The sequence below is a fragment of the Geosmithia morbida genome (genome assembly GCF_012550715.1).
Source record: "Geosmithia morbida isolate 1262 chromosome Unknown scaffold_16, whole genome shotgun sequence".
In the NCBI taxonomy this organism is placed as follows: domain Eukaryota; kingdom Fungi; phylum Ascomycota; class Sordariomycetes; order Hypocreales; family Bionectriaceae; genus Geosmithia; species Geosmithia morbida.
Window position 1 is genome coordinate 19545 of NW_023336203.1, and position 17897 is coordinate 37441.

At 47.8% G+C, this 17897-nt stretch overlaps 5 protein-coding genes across 5 annotated transcripts; 3 read left to right on the plus strand and 2 right to left on the minus strand.

Moving 5' to 3' along the window:
- Nucleotides 1-732: 732 nt before the first annotated feature.
- On the plus strand, nucleotides 733-2556 carry GMORB2_3047 (SAM domain (Sterile alpha motif); the record flags this gene model as incomplete). Its single annotated transcript, XM_035465023.1, has 1 exon — nucleotides 733-2556. The coding sequence occupies one exon, from the start codon at nucleotides 733-735 to the stop codon at nucleotides 2554-2556; it is 1824 nt and encodes a 607-aa protein (XP_035318898.1).
- A 927-nt stretch (nucleotides 2557-3483) lies between these two features.
- On the plus strand, nucleotides 3484-6664 carry GMORB2_3048 (uncharacterized protein; the record flags this gene model as incomplete). Its single annotated transcript, XM_035465024.1, has 6 exons — nucleotides 3484-3530; nucleotides 3585-4662; nucleotides 4726-5533; nucleotides 5585-5812; nucleotides 5863-6198; nucleotides 6258-6664. The coding sequence occupies 6 exons, from the start codon at nucleotides 3484-3486 to the stop codon at nucleotides 6662-6664; spliced, it is 2904 nt and encodes a 967-aa protein (XP_035318899.1).
- A 68-nt stretch (nucleotides 6665-6732) lies between these two features.
- On the minus strand, nucleotides 6733-9326 carry GMORB2_3049 (amidase; the record flags this gene model as incomplete). The annotated part of the gene is made up of 7 exons (XM_035465025.1): nucleotides 6733-6860; nucleotides 6931-7315; nucleotides 7383-7532; nucleotides 7600-7907; nucleotides 7980-8250; nucleotides 8546-8819; nucleotides 9166-9326. The coding sequence occupies 7 exons, from the start codon at nucleotides 9324-9326 to the stop codon at nucleotides 6733-6735; spliced, it is 1677 nt and encodes a 558-aa protein (XP_035318900.1).
- A 4509-nt stretch (nucleotides 9327-13835) lies between these two features.
- GMORB2_3050 (Sad1 / UNC-like C-terminal) lies at nucleotides 13836-15448 on the plus strand (the record flags this gene model as incomplete). Its single annotated transcript, XM_035465026.1, has 2 exons — nucleotides 13836-15237; nucleotides 15390-15448. The coding sequence occupies 2 exons, from the start codon at nucleotides 13836-13838 to the stop codon at nucleotides 15446-15448; spliced, it is 1461 nt and encodes a 486-aa protein (XP_035318901.1).
- A 1396-nt stretch (nucleotides 15449-16844) lies between these two features.
- GMORB2_3051 (RNA recognition motif 2) lies at nucleotides 16845-17872 on the minus strand (the record flags this gene model as incomplete). Its single annotated transcript, XM_035465027.1, has 8 exons — nucleotides 16845-16993; nucleotides 17087-17201; nucleotides 17258-17337; nucleotides 17405-17448; nucleotides 17505-17533; nucleotides 17590-17607; nucleotides 17662-17692; nucleotides 17754-17872. 8 exons carry the CDS (start codon nucleotides 17870-17872, stop codon nucleotides 16845-16847), a joined length of 585 nt encoding a protein of 194 aa, XP_035318902.1.
- Nucleotides 17873-17897: the final 25 nt, after the last annotated feature.

The following is a 17897-nucleotide window of genomic DNA, read 5'->3' on the forward strand; positions in this document are numbered from 1 at the left end:
CAAGCTAGGCAGCCCAGAGATATAGGACAGCGAATTCTGTAATAATAAATTTGGTGACTTCTTTACCAATGCTAATTATATAGCACCCGGTAATTGCGGAAAATGGCTGTTTAACATATCAGTACGGTATGCGGAGTACGAATGCCTTGCAGGTGATTAGGTAAGTTCAAACGCTGACGAAAGGGAGTGATAGACGGTATTTTATGTGGGTCTGTGAAGGCCACCTGAGCCCTGGCCCAAACGCCAACGCTTCTTGCAGCCGGAAGACGCACCCACGCATCCACGTATCCGTTCTATCTTCTACGCTTTGGGTTGGGACCTATTCAACTTCTCAGCCTGCCTGGAAGCAGACGATTCAGTCACCATTTCTCTACATCTCTTTCGAACGCGTGAATCGACGGCGTTATAGGTAAGACAGCTTCGCGTTCCCATCCCCTTGGCCAAGGGACCCTGCTTACGATAAACCAACCTCATAGCTCCTCTTCTCCCAAAATACCATGAATTAACCTTACATCCTGCATCTCTTCTATACTCCTTTGAGGTCAGCCGGTCACTGCAGGAGTCAGGAAGGTGGATTTTTCTTCCGAACAAGTGCGATAATCTTTGCTTCGCTGCTCGACAAAGCCCGAGCCGACCTCCCCATATCCAATTCTGAACCTTTACATCCCAGCACCTAGCACCCAGCACCCTTCTGCATTAAAGGTCTGTCTTGTCAGACCTATAATGATCAGCATGTCTGGAAATCAGCCAGGCGGAAATCGCAACAGCATCCCCGAAGCTAGTACGGCATCTTCGCTGCGACCGCCGTCTTCGAGAGCTGTCAGCTCCGGTCACTCTTTGCGTGCCTCTGCCGACATGGCTTCTCTCACAAGCCCATCGGTCCCCGGCCGCATTCGCCCCTCGTCCGAATTCTACGGCCAAACCCAGCAAGGCCAAGGACAGGGCGGCACTGAATCCGACCCCCAGGACAAGCTGGCCCAGCAATGGATTGCCGACATCGACCAATACGAGACTACTCTAGAGGAGATGGCTGCTGCAACCTTGGACCAGGATTTCAAGGACGAGCTTAGCGCCATTGAGCAGTGGTTCCGTGTTCTTAGCGAAGCGGAGCGTACCGCCGCCCTGTATGCTCTGCTTCAGCAGACTACGCAAGTCCAAATCCGCTTCTTCATCCAGGTCCTTCAACAGATCGGCAAGAATCACCCAATGTCAGGTGTTTTGTCTCCCGCCAACTTTGACAAGGATCCCATGTCGAACCGTCTCAATGATGCTATGAACAAGCTCAATGTGGACTCCTCGAGGGCGTCGTACTCCCGCAACTCGGCTATTGGGTCTACGAAAGGCCATTCAGGCCTCGATCCTCTCACGATAAATGCCATGTTTCCAGATGCTGCGGCTGCCATTGCGACAGAGAAGGCCAAGTTTACTCAGCAGACTGGAAATCCGCCATCTTCCAACAGGAACTCTATAGCTGGCCCCAGTATTTCTGGGCCCGCAGAGTCTCGAGAGGGTGGCGGGCAAGGCTCTGCAAATCATTGGGCATCCAACGCGGGCGACCAAGGCACCTCGAAAGGTCTCGGGTCTCAGACACCCATGGGACAGTTCGTCCAACCGCCGCCTTCTGCTGGATTGAGATCTCCTCGTCCTCCGCTGTCTAACAATGCTCCTATCCAAAACACCACGCTTACAGCTCCGGATGGTAATCAGGGGGACATGCCGATGTTGTCTCCTTACAACCCCAACGGTGGCAACTGGGCGTCTATGGTCAACACCCCGATGAACAGCAACTTCAACACCGGGCAGCAACCTGGAAACAACGGAGGGAATCAGGCTGACATGATTGCGAATGCTACCGCCATGAAGTTGGCCGCTTTGTCAACTGTCAACAACCGTGTTGCTCTTGATGACGTCCGAAAGTATCGACGAACGAGGTCGAACGATGGCCATGGAAAAGGCCATGGTCAATCCCCACTGTCACCCAGCCCTCAAGGAATCAACCTCCCTGGTACCAACGTTGTTATGATCAATGAGCACGGGCAGGTACTCAACCAGGAGCAGATCATGGCACTCCAGGTCCAGCAGCACTTGAACCTTGGGGGACAGCGGTCTCGTCCAAACTCGCCTGGTATGCCACCCGGCATGGGCACAATGGGTGGTTTTACATCGCCGCAGAATAACGGATTCCTGAGTGCCTATGATGGATCATCTGGGGTTATGAACGCTGGAGTTCCGACAGTGAACCTGGCCCAATTGGGCCTTGGAGGCCATGAGGGCTATCTCTCTGACCATTCTGATATTGCGCGTGGGCGCTCTCCACGCGGAAGAAGGGGAAGCTCCAAACCCCCTGAGGATCCGACTGACCCAAGCTTGCTGCAAGACATTCCGAGCTGGCTCCGTAGCCTGCGGTTGCACAAGTACACGGACAACCTCAAGGACATGAAATGGAACGACCTTATTGAGCTCGATGACAAGGCTTTGGAGCAGCGCGGCGTCAATGCTCTGGGAGCCCGAAGAAAGATGCTGAAGGTGTTCGAGCAGGTTAAAGGTACCCAATGATTGATACTTTTCCTACTCAATTCTTGGCTGATTGAACATACTAACTTAATCTTTAGAGGCGAGAACCGAAGGAAAGTTGACTTCCTAAAGGATCTTTGAAACAGGGTCTTTCACTGCCGTAGCATTTATCTGGCCTAGTGTCTATAAAGAAGCGGCAAGCTTTGTACATTGTTGTCTTGCGGTGAACCCGAGCTACAATCGTGGCATGGAAAACCAGCGAAGTTCTTGCTTTAAGTCGGTTGGATGGGCAGTGTTTGAAATAGCCAGCATGGGCAGCATGCTATTTTCGTCAGTCATTGGTCCTCGGGTTCCCCCTGAACACGGGATCACTGGAACAATTATATAGCAGCATATCAAGCTCATTAGTTTTCCAGGATGTCCTCATTTCAAGCCTGTAGTGTATTAGTTCCGTATCACTGTTACATTCCATCCTATCTACTGCTTGATCGCTCAATGGTGTTTCGCTCATATCTATGGCATCCCCTTTGGCTGATGGGACCTTTAAATTCACTTCGTAACGAAGTTCCAAATAACAGTTGAACGGATGAATCCCTCTTCCCGATACCAAAGACTGTTACGTTAAAACTCTCGTGCTTGGAGATGCCCAAGTTCATCAGTCTGTGTACAGTGCCCGATATAGTTTTCGACACTGTCCCGGTCGTGTCTCCCGGACATCAACCACACTGTCTTCATTTAAAGTTTCGAGACATATTACTGTCCCTCCCACACCTCAACAGTGTGACTGGAAAGTCTTTGTTCTCATCCTTTGAATTTGAAAACGGCCCGTTATGCCCTAAAACGTGCGCATACGGGGACGCACTTCCATGACGGCTATCTGCAATATTTGATATATCTCTTTCACTACGCATGTGAGGCGCGTTAACCAGCAAGCAACCCTTACAACATCGCGACGGTATCATACTCACCATGCCAAATACCACTTTAAAGGCCCATCAGAAAGAGCCACTATCGAGGTGAGACTTCTTTCTTCGGTTTGAGCCGAGGGTTGCTAAAGGACAATACGCTAGGGATAATGACGACGCCTCGGATGCCGACTCTGATCTCGAAGAGCTCCAGAGCGATATTGCGAAGTTCGACGAGTCAGTACGTGAATTTTTAGCAACCCACCGTGGTGGATCTAATGGTGATCCAACGATACCATCACCGAGCTCGTCCGCAGTTCGCGGGGCTAGTCGAAGTCGTGCACGGGGCCCGCGGAAGGCTGCGAAGCCGCGAGGCGACATCACAGCTCGCTTGTCCAAAGTCAACCAAGCCTTCCTTGCTGGTGACTATCCGCGAGCCTTGGACCTAGCTTCCGAGGTTGTCAGGATCAATGCTGAAACTCACCAAGCATGGACCGCTATGGCCTCCATCTTTGAGGAGATGGGTGAGGTCAACAAATCGCTGTCAGCGATGGTTTATGCTGCTCATCTGCGTCCGAAAGATGTCGGAGGTTGGCTCAGATGTGCCACGTTTGCCCTAGATACCATGGAGAATGAAGACGATGAGAATTTACATACGGCACGTCTTTGCTATTCTGCTGCCCTGCGGGCAGACTCGAGGAATATGGAGGCACGTGTGGGAAAAGCCATGGTGTGCCATCGCCAAGGTCATCTGGCGGCAGCCATCAACGAGTATAATACCATCCTCAAGCGACGCCCGCACGATCTGGAAATTGTTCGGAAGCTTGCTGAAGCTTGTATCGACAATAAACATACGGATGCGTCAGTGAATTCGGCAACTTCAGCATACAAACGCTATTTCGATTTCGAAGTTGCAAATACAACATGGCAACCTCGAGTGGATCTCTGGCACGATGTTGGAATATATGTTGAGCTCTTTGCTTCGAACGGCCGCTATAGCGATGCTATTCGCGAGCTCAAATCCTTGGCGAGGTGGCTAGTTGGACGGCCACTGGAGAAATATTGGGATGAGTGGCAAGCAGATGATCGAGAATGGGACGCTGAGGTGGACAGGCGTTACCTGGTTCCTGAGTTTAACTCCAGCCGTTCAAACGAAGCACTATATGGCGATGCGTTGCCACGCGATCAACGAGCGCGGCTTGCTATATACAGGCTTGGGCTTGGAAACGATGAAGAAGCATTTGTGGGTCACTAATTTCCCCTTCGAACTGTTAGCAATAGTATTCACGCTAAATGATTCATATAGAGACACTTGCAATGGCTCGACCCGACTGACCATCATACACGAGACTTCGTTGCGGATTTCCCCTATCTTGTGTTTGATATCGCCTCTGAGCTCGCCCGGCAGGATCATCCCGCATTTGGTGCGAAATATTTGGAGGTTCTGCGCGAAGTGTCTGGTGAACCTGATGCTGCTATCCTCCTGCAACTTGGAAGATGTTATCGTGTTAGTGGCCAACAACCTGCCGCCGAAGAATGCTTCCTCTCCGCTATTGAAGTCGATCCAGACAGCATTGAATCTCGGATTGAGCTGGCAAATATGTACGAGAAGGCAAGAGAGGATGAAGAAGCACTGATTCTAGCGGCCGAAGCCATGGCACTCCGTGGTGCCCAAGCGGATGGGGCGAGTGCTGCGCTGGCTCCTCGAAGTCAGGGACAATCTCACCGCCGGACCCGAAGGCGTCAAAACGAAGCTATTGATCCGGCACTCAGAAGAGCGCCTAGGAAGCCGGTCATACCCAGACGGTATCGTCCAAAGAGACTGGGTGCCCCTGACCAGAGGAGACAAGAAGAGCAGGCTCATGCTGTAAAGCTCTCTCGCCAGTACGAGACTGTGCACGATCTCAAACGGCAGATTCAGGAGGGCCGCGATGACCTTATGGATGTTTGGATGCAGTCCTCACAGGAATTGGTAGACGATTTCCGATCCCTAAAGCAGTTCTACTCCTGGGACAAGTATCTGCAGTTTCTCGGGTCTAAGGGACCCCTTCAACAGGTTGATCAAGGTCAAGCGGGTAGTCAACTGTTCCAGATGTATGAGCGTTTGACACGAAGTAAGTGAATCTACAGTTTGATGTCCTGTAGCTTCGAGCTAACGTCTATAGCACTCGTCCCACATCTCGATCAGTCAGGGGGAGGGCGCGATGTCGCCAGCTTGAGCGGTCACCAAGGCATCTCATTCGATGAATGGCTAAGTCTGTTTCTTGACTATGCCGTGGGTCTTGCCCTCATGCACCGCCGCGAAGACGCTTACCAGGTCTGTGAGGCGGCAAGGGACTCCACGGTGTTTCAGTCCTCAGCACACAACTTCACCATCCACGTTACCTGGAGCGGTAAGTCTCGCTCCGTCGCATGGTGCTTTTCTTATTACTAACGGAAATAGTTTGCGCAATTTATACGAGTGATGAAGAAAAGTCGATTACGATTGCTCGGTACTTGATGAAAGACGGCGCCACCACAGACTCCCACCGAATGTTTGCTCTTCTTTCCAGCCTGTGCCAATCCCCTATCACATGGTACACCTCTGGGCCAGCCCAGAAGTATATTCTGCGGCAGATTAGGTCGATTGACACGGACCAGATGTCCAAACTGTCAAACAAAGAGGAACTCAAAGGCCAAGTGAACACTGTCAACCCTGCCGATGTAGATCTAGACGTATGTCTACTCATGCTCTACGGCCACATTCTTTTTACTTCCACGAGCTATACTTATGCACTCGGTAAGTCTTAGAATCACACTTGCGACCACGAGCGTATATACAGCTGACATCGGACAAAGGTTATTTTCTGCGCGCAAGGGCTTTGGATCCTCAAAACCCAATGGTGAACCTGAGTCTTGGCTTAGCCTATGCGCATTACGCGCTGAAAAGGCAGTCGGTCAACCGTCAGTACCTGGTACTCCAGGGTCTCTCTTTCATGTCACAGTATATTGAAATGAGCCAAAAAGATGGGGACTGCCCATCCAAGGCGGAGATGCATTACAATATTGGGCGGTTATATCATCTACTTGGAATTCCCTCCCTTGCCTTGAGGTACTACTCTCAAGCTGCTTCTATGGCTTCTGGGGACTCCGATGGTATGAAGGACATTATGCTGTTGAGTGTCACTAACCAGGTCATATCGTTGCTCACTTTGGGGAATAATAACGCGGCATTAGAATTGCTCAAGGAGAACATTATTATCTGAGAGGATGCTACCGAGATCAAAATTTAGGCAACGACAAACACATATTCTACGCGATCAAGTCTATTTCCTCAGGGAATGACTTCATTTCCCAGAAGCTTTCCGATCTCTCCAGCGATAGCCATCACCCTCTCCTCGGTCAGACGCCGCCCAATGATTTGGACTGCCACGGGGGCACCGTGATATGCCTCTGGATCGTCTGTTTCGAAATTGTCAGTATAATAAAAGTCATAGGTCAAGAATTTGTTATTCCCAAGGTGTATTCTTACACTCTGCCTGGACCGTCGCATCCATATTCGTGAGCGGCTTAAAAGATTCGTTCTTCTTGTCGATGGACTTGTCGGCGAATGTAACCGGGACAACGACACTTGTATAGTCTAAGAGATTAATAGCACTGGCATATCCGTAGTACTTAAACTGGTTGTGACGGACTGCAGCGGTGGGAGTAATGGGAGCAATGATGGCATCCAACTCCTTGCCGAAGTCCTTTTCGAATGTCCGAATTTTCTCCAAATACTCGCTTTGGAATTTCCACTTCTTTAGTTGGATATCCCACAATTCATTCATATCGACCTTGGGCAAGGCCGGGTTGACCAGGTCAGAGATGTTGGGAATTGCCGGCTCCCCCGATTCTTTGAGAACTGTGTGGATATCCTATTGAGGCGTAATAAGTTAGATATGAGTTTTTTATGGCTGGAAGAACTGGTTGATGAATACATACGGTACCACCATCGGAGGCATAAATCTTATTGATCAAATCAACCGCGTAGGGATGCCGGTAGGGCTCCCAGGGTACGACAGTGTGTCCTGCGGCCTTCATTGTGTCCACGACCATCTGCACACCACGAAGAATGGGTGGGTGCGGGAGAACCTGTTTTTTTTCTGGATATCAACCATACGGACTTTGAACATTTTATATAGTCGGGGGGGAGGCAAACCTCGCCGTCACAGTTGTAAAAGCCTAGGACAAGATGACCCGCGTCGATTTTGGCCTTGACAGCATCTTCCTCACTCTGTCTCCAGGGCATTGGAATAACTTTGGAGTCGTAGGACCATGGGCTCTCAGCAAGTACAGAGGTCATGAAGAGCTTCATGTCAGCAATGGAATGGGTCAAGGGACCACAGACGCTGTGGACAGTCTCCTGGCCTTCCATGCTATTTGCCATCTTTCCATACGGGAGTCGCCCATGGCTGGGACGAAGGCCATAAAGGAAGTTGAAGGCCGAGGGAATCCGAATAGATCCGCCTATGGAGTGGGGTTAATGAGCTGTCAAAACGCTTCGGGGGCTGCGATATCGAGAGAGCTAGTTCAGCGCACCTATATCGGTACCGATCCCGATTATGCCTCCTCGAAGCCCAACCATGGCGCCTTCGCCGCCGGAACTTCCACCACATGACCAGTTCTTATTCCGTGGGTTAACAGTACGGCCTATGATGTTGTTTACAACTTCACAGACCATCAAACTCTGGGGGACGCTTGTTTTGCAAAAGAAAACGGCACCGGCGTTGTATAACAGAGTGACAAGAACGGAGTCTTCCGTGTCATATTTGCCAATCCAAGCGACATAGCCCATGGTAGTTTCAAGGCCCTGGGCAGAATTATCACATCAGTTCCATATGCCGCTTTCTCGCTCAACAAGGGGCATTGGTGGGTAGTTCTTTCGTCTCACTTTGATGCGAAATTGGTCTTTAAGGGAGATCGGGAGACCATGCAGCGGGCCTATTGGTTTTCCATTGATCCCGATGTAGTTATCCAACTCCTTGGCCCGCTCGAGGGCAAGTTCGGGGAAAAAATCATGACAGCAGTTGACCTATATATGAGGCGAAATACGTCATTAACCTAGGGTTGTGGGAGGAACAATTCGACTCGGGCGATTCAATTACCAGTTGGTGGGCCAAGGCGGCTCTTTTACAGAATGCTGTAGTCACGGCCACAGATGAAAGCTCACGCGCAGCCATCTTCTTCACCAGGTCTGTTGCCGTTGACTCGGTTATCTCAACCTCCTGCGGCGTCAGTATCCCGCTGGTCTTGGGGACGGCCATGACTGAGACCCCATCGACGGGTTTGTCGATACGCCATTCTTTGGGGATGGCCGCGTTTACACGGTCAACGTGCTCCTTGGCTATCTTTTGCCATGTCATTCTCCAAGAAATCCGACTTTCAATCTTAGCGTGTAAGTATCAATGTATTGCGATGGCTTGGTATAGGCCAAGTCAGTTCAATTGAAGGGGTTAATAAACGTTGCTGATATCTGATACCCCTCATATGACTGTGTATATTTATCCTTTCTGTGGAGGGGTAAGGCCCACAAGCCTTCATTGTTTATACAGTCCAGTATTAGCTATCTATAAGATAAGGCAGGTTCACGGTACCAACTATCCCGTTTGAGTAGTATCACAGAGGTAGTATGTAACAACATATCTCATATTCCCGCGCTCCCCGCTCGGTTGAATGGAGCTACTCTCCGCGTTACTCTTCATCCCGTTCCTGCCTTTATACGTACGAAATCACCAAGTAAGTGGACGAGATTGCTTTGATGTATTGGGAGAAAGCTTGATAAGGGGGGGCGTCTGTCTCTATCAACCCTGAGTAGTCGTAGTAGGTAAAGTTTTCGATTGCGCCTATTCTCAATTGTATATCGCGCCACATAAAGACGCTGTTCATTATTCATAAACTACGATGACTAAAGACGCCGCCGGCCAGCGCCGCCGGCAGAGTATCACCACGGGCTTTTATCTACAATGTCATTTCCGCAAAGTTTTTTTTTCTTTCACTAATTGAGTAAATCTTATAGCCAGGCCAAAAAAATTACGAAGTTGAGAAGCGACTAAGAATGCAGGTCTTATTTCCTGCTCCAACTACCATTTACCCTTGCTTAATCGGGGTGAATTTCCTCCTCTCTAATACTGTCTCTCCTACGGGCCGGGTCCCTAAAAGTATTGCCCTTTTGAGGGTCATTTCCTTCATGCGCGCTACATTGACAGATGTTCGGAACATACTCGGCTTCCACAGGTCGGTAATGGTCAAACTGTCCAGGAGCCAAAAATAGACAACTACTTTGCAACGACGTTCGTGTACTTACTTGCATAGGGCGGCTCTCTCAGGAATGCCACCGGTGAATTAGACTTTCGCCCTCTTGGAAGACAAAACACTTAGTTTACCATGACAGATTAAATAGGTAAAAGAAAATCAGAGGTACGAAAAAGCATGGTAAGAACCTCTCTATCAAGTGCACGTGATGTTCTATGCTCCAGAATCCCGACTTCCCACCCGCCGCAAGGTGGCCTATGGTTGGGTTAGGGTACGGGAGGACCATGTTGTCATGGAGTTAGAAGATAGTGGCAGCAACTCAACATTATAGTGCCTGTGTGAGTCGAATGTAGCAAAGCGAATGGAATATATGTAAGTTGCAATGTGTAATAAGCGGCCACATTCTGGTGGTGGCGTAATTCGCTACTAATATATGTAGCTGATGCGATGTCGGGCAATACCACGCAAAAAACCTACCTTCTATACTGTTGGACCATCCCAAAATCCTCAAGGTGTGGGAGCGGCGCATTTACCACTCGTCAACCTCTGGCGACACCCGTACAAATGGTAATTTCGACAGTGATGCGATTAGCATTGCTGCCCAGGGTTTCTTCCCGCATATCTAATCGGATCCTCCCCTCCATTTCTTCCTCAGCCGCTTTGAGTCGACAGGACCTGGATAGTAGATACAATCTGTCTCCAGCGAGAAACCTGCCACCTCTCACTGCCGCTGGGTGTATGAAGCCCCTACAAATGTCCATGTTTCATCCTCCCGTGTCTTGCGTTCACCGAGAGCATGTTAGGAGATAAGATAGCCATAACCCGGATGTCACTAACCTGAGAGCGTTCCTAGGAACGACGATACATGTCTTCACCCTTATGAATATCCTTAGAAACTGGCATTCTTTGACCAAGAAGTGATCACGTTGCATATATCTCCTCTTGCAAAACCTACGGTACCTAATGTCTAATGAACGTATCTTATTAATGAGTTTTGCTATAGTTTTGCTACGATGTAGACATAAAGTTTACCGTGCTACCAGGGGGTGTGATCGTGGGTGAAATATACGAGATAATACTCTATTTATCCTATCCTCTGTTTCCGCCTAACCCACACTTCCTTTTCAGGATTCTCTGAGGAATCACTAGCAGATTCCGAACCCCTAACATCTCGTATCTGCACTTCCCAGATATGAAGCTTGTAGTTTCCACGATCTGCAATGCCCGTAAATAAGTCGAAGGACCATCCATGTTTCGGGCAGGTGACCCCGGCACTAAGGACAACCCCGAAGTCTTCAATATCAAAAGGTACGCCGTTAGATAATGGAAATGACGAATGAGGACATTGCTGGACAGTTCGTTAGCCTTATTGAATGAATAGAAGCAATCCAAGTTAGCAAACCCTCACATGATCAATGGCATGGATCTTGCCCCTGTACCGGAACACTATGACCTGCTCCTTCAAGTCTGGTGCTGACGGGGGAGTTCTGAAGTCGTCCGTGAGAACTTCACGCCCAGAAGATATGTTGCCCTTGGGAATGTGGAAGATCTTGCAGCCTGGGCGTTGGCTATTCCCGCAAGGCCTGGGCTCTATTAAAGTGTAATCATCGACACCTATCTCAGGATACGAGGATAATACACCAACGGAGAACCACTCAGCTGATGGAGCTGAGAAGAATTGAAACATGTTCATTTGCGGTCTGATCCTTCGGAGCAACATGAAAGTCCACGAAGATCATTTCCGGTATCTACCCAATAAAGGAAATGTATAAAACCTCAAGAACTAGTGGAGAGCGCATAATAAATATAGTGGGTCTCTCAGCAAACGGCAAACAAAAGAAAGCCAAAAGTATAATAAAAGTACAGAATATCTTATACTATTTTACAAAATGTATCATAGCATGTAGATAACTTGTAAATATGGAAATTGGCTGCCTTAACAACCAATCAGTGTTATATTAATTATATTACTTGCTTCACAAGAATGAAACTGAGAGAACACCGTGTGCGATTGAATTTATTTTCAATAACTATCAAAATTACTTCAGTGAAAGATTTACTACTAATATACTCGGAAAAATCCTATAACGCTACGAAGTTCTAGTCTAGGATATTTCAAACAGTAAAAAAGGATATTAAACGAATATTTCCGTGAAAAATCAAACTCTAGCCAATGATCATTCAACCCACACAAATTCAAATAAAGCAAGTACAGGTTATAGACGTGAGAACAAAAGCAATATATGCTACAATCATCATATCGAAGAAAAGAAAAAATACCAAATAAACACAATCAGATTTGATGGCATGAGTTTTCAAAAGAGTAGCACAATCATATTTTAGGTAACGCAGGTTCATTATATTCGACTAGGGGAGACAAGCAGAGCAAACGCACAAAATCAATCCGACTACTTAATAATAATTGAAAGCTTAGAGCTCCGACACCATTTGATTGATTCATCTAAGCTAGGAAATAGTGCCCTTGACTGTGAGCTCCTACAATATATTATATTTGTATATTTGGGCTGTTTTAAATTTCGTGAGTCCCGGGGATCATTCCAATCAAACATTGATATCGGTGCTTCTGCATTTGTTTGAATTGGCCAACTATTCTAGAAAAAATATCTTTTCTCTCGTTTTATATTGTAAAGAAGCTTTTTATGTTTACAAATCGTGAGTATTCTATATATAAAAAAAGATGAGATACAAGTCGAAGAAAACAGGTTTTCGTTGTAATAACATCAATGGTAGGTAGTCAGTCCATAAAATGGGAAAGCAATAAAGCCGGTTTTATACGTAGATAGCTAACATACTTATTCTTAGCGGTCACTATATACCATACTTTGGCCTAATGTATTTGAAATTAAAAGGCTTCGCTCGAGTTTTACTACCACATCATATCCCCAGCACTTCCCAGTGTCATACTTGAATATGAGATACCTATTGGAATCATCTGAAATTTTTTTAAAAAAAAAATGTAGAAAAAGACATGGGAAAATCATTTCGTTGCTGCTATGTGCTGTGCACAGCATCTCCAATCGCCGCCAGCCCCTTGACGCCAAACTCCTGTGCATACCGCTTGGATTGGAGTGCTATTGTTTTCCTTTGAAATAGTCAAACTGTACACAAGCACAGCACTCATCAGGTCTATCTCCACAAACTCAGGGTTGCTCGTAATATTGTAAGATGCCCATGGTTGGAAGCGCTTAATATAAGTTTTCTTCGAGTATATGGTGCCATCTGTTTCAATGATAATAGCATCATCGTTGAAAAACTCATCCAATGCGTCGGGACTGTCGCACATGGCTCTCCATAGTTGTATCTGACCGGAGATGGAATTGGCCCGGTTGCGTTCAAAGATTGAGCCTGGGCCTGACATGGCTGCTTCTTTTCGGAGAAGTAATGTTTAAGTGACGGCACGGTTGTGTATGAAAAACAGTGACTCACACAGTTGGGCGGAAGCTCGACTGTCAAAAAAAAAGGGTTTTGTGTTGTGTGAGCGAGTACCATCCAACTCTTCACAGGTCGTTGCTCTCATCCTTCTTTATACCTTTTGAGCCTTGGTCACATCGTAGTTTACTTCATATCCCAAAACCTGCTATATATCATGCAGCGGATCTTCGTGTCGAGGCCGTTGACGTCAGGATTTACGAGTCTCGGCACAAAAAAAAGTATTAGTGACGAAATGGTTTAGCTTTAGACTGGATGCACTCTTGGACTTTCGCCACTGCGGCTTGTTGGGCCCAGCTCACTCGTATGTCCATCCCATGCGCATCATTTTGCTTTATTTTTGGACTGTCGTGGCCTTAGAATGGCAATGATAGAGCGGAAAGTGCTCATTCGTAATATGTATTCACCAAGTCTCTCGGGTTTAGTGTCAAGCATGGAGTGTTTGTGTGTATCCGCAGTGGGTACGTCATAAGTACCTTTGATACAATGGCACGAGGAGCACTCCATAAGGTACTTAGCGCATGACAACTCACGCTCGGGTCCACTGCGGACCAATGCGCGCTCACCTCTTCTCCAAGTGTCGCTCTCGCTTTTGACGATTCTCATTGAGATCCAGCCCCAATGACACCACGACTATTGATACCGACACACCTAGAGGATGGGGATATTATTGTTTTCCTTCGCTAAAACATAATGCTCATGGTGCTGTCGTGTACGGCTCGATACCTTTTGAGCTTGGCACTGCTCATACTCGCAGCTACTGCGTACGATGGACAACCCGAAGGCCACAGTGGCGGTGGCAGCGCGACACCCTCCAACATAAATGAATGCGAAGCGCATACGATCAACTACATCACACACACCTTACCACAGCTTTGCCCAACAAGTACGTGGAGGAGTGCCACTGATGGTAAAGGCGATGCCCACGACGATGGTGAAGCGACTCCTACGGTATCCAGTCCTAGATTCAACAGCACTACCACTACTACTACCGATTCGAATTCCGGCGGTCCTACTGACCCCGTTGTGTCCTCAACAAACAATAATGGAGCGGAACCTACGGAAGCCGCGGCAGAAAAGAGTGGTGACTCTTCATTCATGTCATTTGAAGACTGGAAAGAGATGATGCTTCGACAAACAGGTCAGGACCCCCAGGATCTGCGTTCTCGAAAAGCCACCAGTAGCCAAGGTCGGGTAAGAGATCCTCCGGACATGGGCCACTATGGGCTAGGCGAGGAGGATGAAATTTCTCTGGACTTCGAGAAGTATCTGAATCAGGAGAAAGCCGATACACCATCTTCGGTGGCTCCTTCAACAGATGAGGCGAGTGGAGTCCAGCCTGGAGATGCTATACAAGATGGCGAGAGGCCATTCCTGCATCTCAGCAAAGATGCTGGGAAGACATGCAAAGAGCGATTTTCCTATTCTTCATTCGACGCTGGCGCAACGATTCTCAAAACCGGACGAAGCACGAAGAACGCCAAAGCTATTTTGGTGGAGAACAAAGACTCATATATGCTATTGGAGTGTTCCGTGGACAGCAAATACGTGATTGTGGAATTAAGCGACGATGTCCTCATTGACACGGTCGTGCTAGCAAATTTCGAGTTTTTTTCAAGCATGATTCGCCATTTCCGGGTCAGCGTCAGTGACCGATACCCCGTCAAATTGGAACGGTGGAGAGACATTGGGACATTTGAGGCTCGCAATTCTCGCGATGTTCAAGCTTTCCTCATAGAAAACCCACAGATATGGGCGAAATATGTGCGTATTGAGTTCCTCACGCACTACGGAAACGAATTTTACTGTCCCGTTTCACTTTTGCGTATACATGGTTCACGCATGCTGGATTCGTGGAAAGACACCGAGACTATTCGCGATGAGGAACTACAAATCGAGGCCGAGGAGTCAGCTAGGGCTGCCAGGTTGGAAATCGAGACACGGAAAGAAGCAAATATTGAAGCCACAAAAGATTCGTCAGACTTAGAAAAGCCTGAAACTCGTCTGAATTTCACTCTCTGGGAAATTTCGCCGACAGTCATTTTTGGCCAGTTCTGTCTCTATGACTATACAAGTACAAACGAGGCTCAGGATGGTGGGATAGCTCAATTACGACAAACCACCACCACCACCACGGTTGAAGAGCCGAACCAGGACCGTGTGCAAAAAGGAGAAGAGGATGATAAACCCGCGGCTTCTTCGACGCAACCAAAGCAAAGTGGTTCTCATCAGAACAGGACCTCTAAGCCTTCGTCAACAACAACTCCAACGATGTCTACCAACACCCCTGTCAATCCCCGACCTAGTACTGAATCCAACTCCACTTTCGGAAATTCAACGGCCTCAACGGAGACACCGGGCAATCATACAACTCCCACAACTAGGCCCTCAACGACTGTTACACCTGGCGTAAAACACCGGAATCCGGGAACTGGTGGCGCCTCAACCGCATCTCCCCCAGTACAAGAAGGCTTCTTCAACGCTATAACAAAACGGCTGCAAAATGTTGAATCCAACCTCACACTCTCCCTTCAATATCTAGAAGATCATTCCAAGTATATGCAGGAAGCATTCCACCAGGGGGAACAAAAGCAGCTGTCCAAAGTAGCCAACTTTTTGGACACTTTAAATGAGACGGTCATGGCTGAGATGCGGGGAATGCGTGATCAGTACGACCAGATATGGCAATCTACTGTGTTTGCCCTCGAAAGTCAGAAGAAGCAGGCTGACCGTGACATCGTCGCCCTGAGTTCCCGTTTGAATCTCCTGGCCGACGAAGTGGTGTTTCAGAAAAGGATGGCCATCGTTCAAGCAGTATTGTTGTTATGTTGTTTGTTTCTGGTCATCTTTTCGCGAGGTGTGCCCATCTCATACTTGGCGCCATTGATGGATCAACATGGCTCTGGGTCTAACTATTCCGGTCCTCGGTCACATCGTCACGCAAGTGGAATGTTTGTCCCTGGGAGTGAGAATGACCTGCTAGAGAATGGTGCTACCGCATCTCGTCCGTTGGATGGCTATGCGCCGGGGCCATCACCAGATGCAATGTCTACGATGGGTTACGGGATGGACGCTGCATCATCCCATCCCGGGAGCCAATCTGCGGTAAAAGGCACTGAAGACGACGATGTGCTCTCAACCACGGCTCATATTTCTCCGCCACATACACCCCCTATCACGGCAGACTCGTCCCATTGCGATGTACCGGCGAGTAGCTTCGATTTGCATGCCACTCCTCGACGATACCAAGCATACCAACACAGCCAATCCAGGAAACCTCTCCCGGCGCTTCCAGAATACCCTTCTCCTCCTAATCGCCCATCATCTCCCCGATAATTAGAGAATGCAATTACTCTTATCATAGATGTCTTTTTTGTAACTTTCATTATGGAGTGAACATAACAGCAAGGCTAAGTTCGTTAACTATAGTTCTACGATATTGTTCAACCACAAGGAATGCACCTCAGTTTGTATCTCACTATCCTACATATAGAAACTTGTGTAAAGTACACATCGCATTGCCACTATTTTTTTCCTTTCTAATGAGGGCACAAGAGAAAGTAGTCTATGAAGCAAAGCACAGCAACTTCAAAAGAATTAAGCCAGTTTTGTGGAGATGGCGCCAAGATTGGTGTTTCCCGTAGAATATCACACGCCCCAGCTCTGTACACAATGATTCCCTGAAGGACTCAAGATCTCTCTTCACTGACTGGACGGCGCATAAATATGTTGAGTCGACGGTTCATAGTCATACTCCTCAAGGGCCGCAAGCCGAGTCCCACGATCGTACTGGGAGCGTCTTCGTCGCTGTTCATCACGGAAATGCTGACCAGCATTTGGTGTAAAAAGACCTGTAAGATATAATATGAGTATGATAACAATGACAGAATCTAACAGGGATGAAACGAAGAGCCACGTTCTCAGAGAAAAATTAGAATACTTACCAACGTGTTCGGCATTTTCGCAACTCCTTTTCATCTTTGATTGATTGTCCGGCTCGGGAAACGTCTCTTCTTGGCCTGCGAGCTCTGGCTGTGGGCCATTAGATGTGTAATAAAGCTACAAATATGAGAGTAAGTATGAGTCGTTGTACCGCCTTTCCTTTGTTGACTGACCTTCGGTCTATAATGGAGTGCCTCGAGCATGACAGAGCTGTTGCGAAACTTTTGCACGAGGCAATCTTTGCCCTGGATAGCTGCAATCCGTTAGCAATGGCAATGTTTTTGGAAAAGGAGAGCGCATGGTATTAGGGGACAGCTCACTTGCGTAGGAAATCTCGGCCACCTTGTCGCTCTTGAAGCAGTTCCTTGAGACAGGTCAGCTGTAGATTCCTAACATCTTCGAGGCGCCGCTGAAACCTACCACCGCTGGTTACCCAGAGCATCAACAAACTATGATTGTTAGCTGGCATGTCAACGATGGGTATGGTTTTCGGTGTGAGTCTTACATCGATGATATCTAAAGGCTGTTGCATAATTAGCTCAACGTTCCCTTTTCGATTATGGCATCGCAAACTTACATCAACGAAGTTGATGAATGCGTAGCCAACACTGTAATATTGTGAGCAACTCGATCCTAATATGCAGTAAAAGTTCGGGAAGTTCTACATACTTGCAGTCGTTGGCGAAATCAATTCTCAAATACATGAAATCGTACTTCCCCCAACTAGACTCATCAATTATACGCTTGAGCATGACCTGGTCAACCTTGTTGGGGATGTTTCGAAGCATGATCTATAATGTGTCAGGCAAGTCC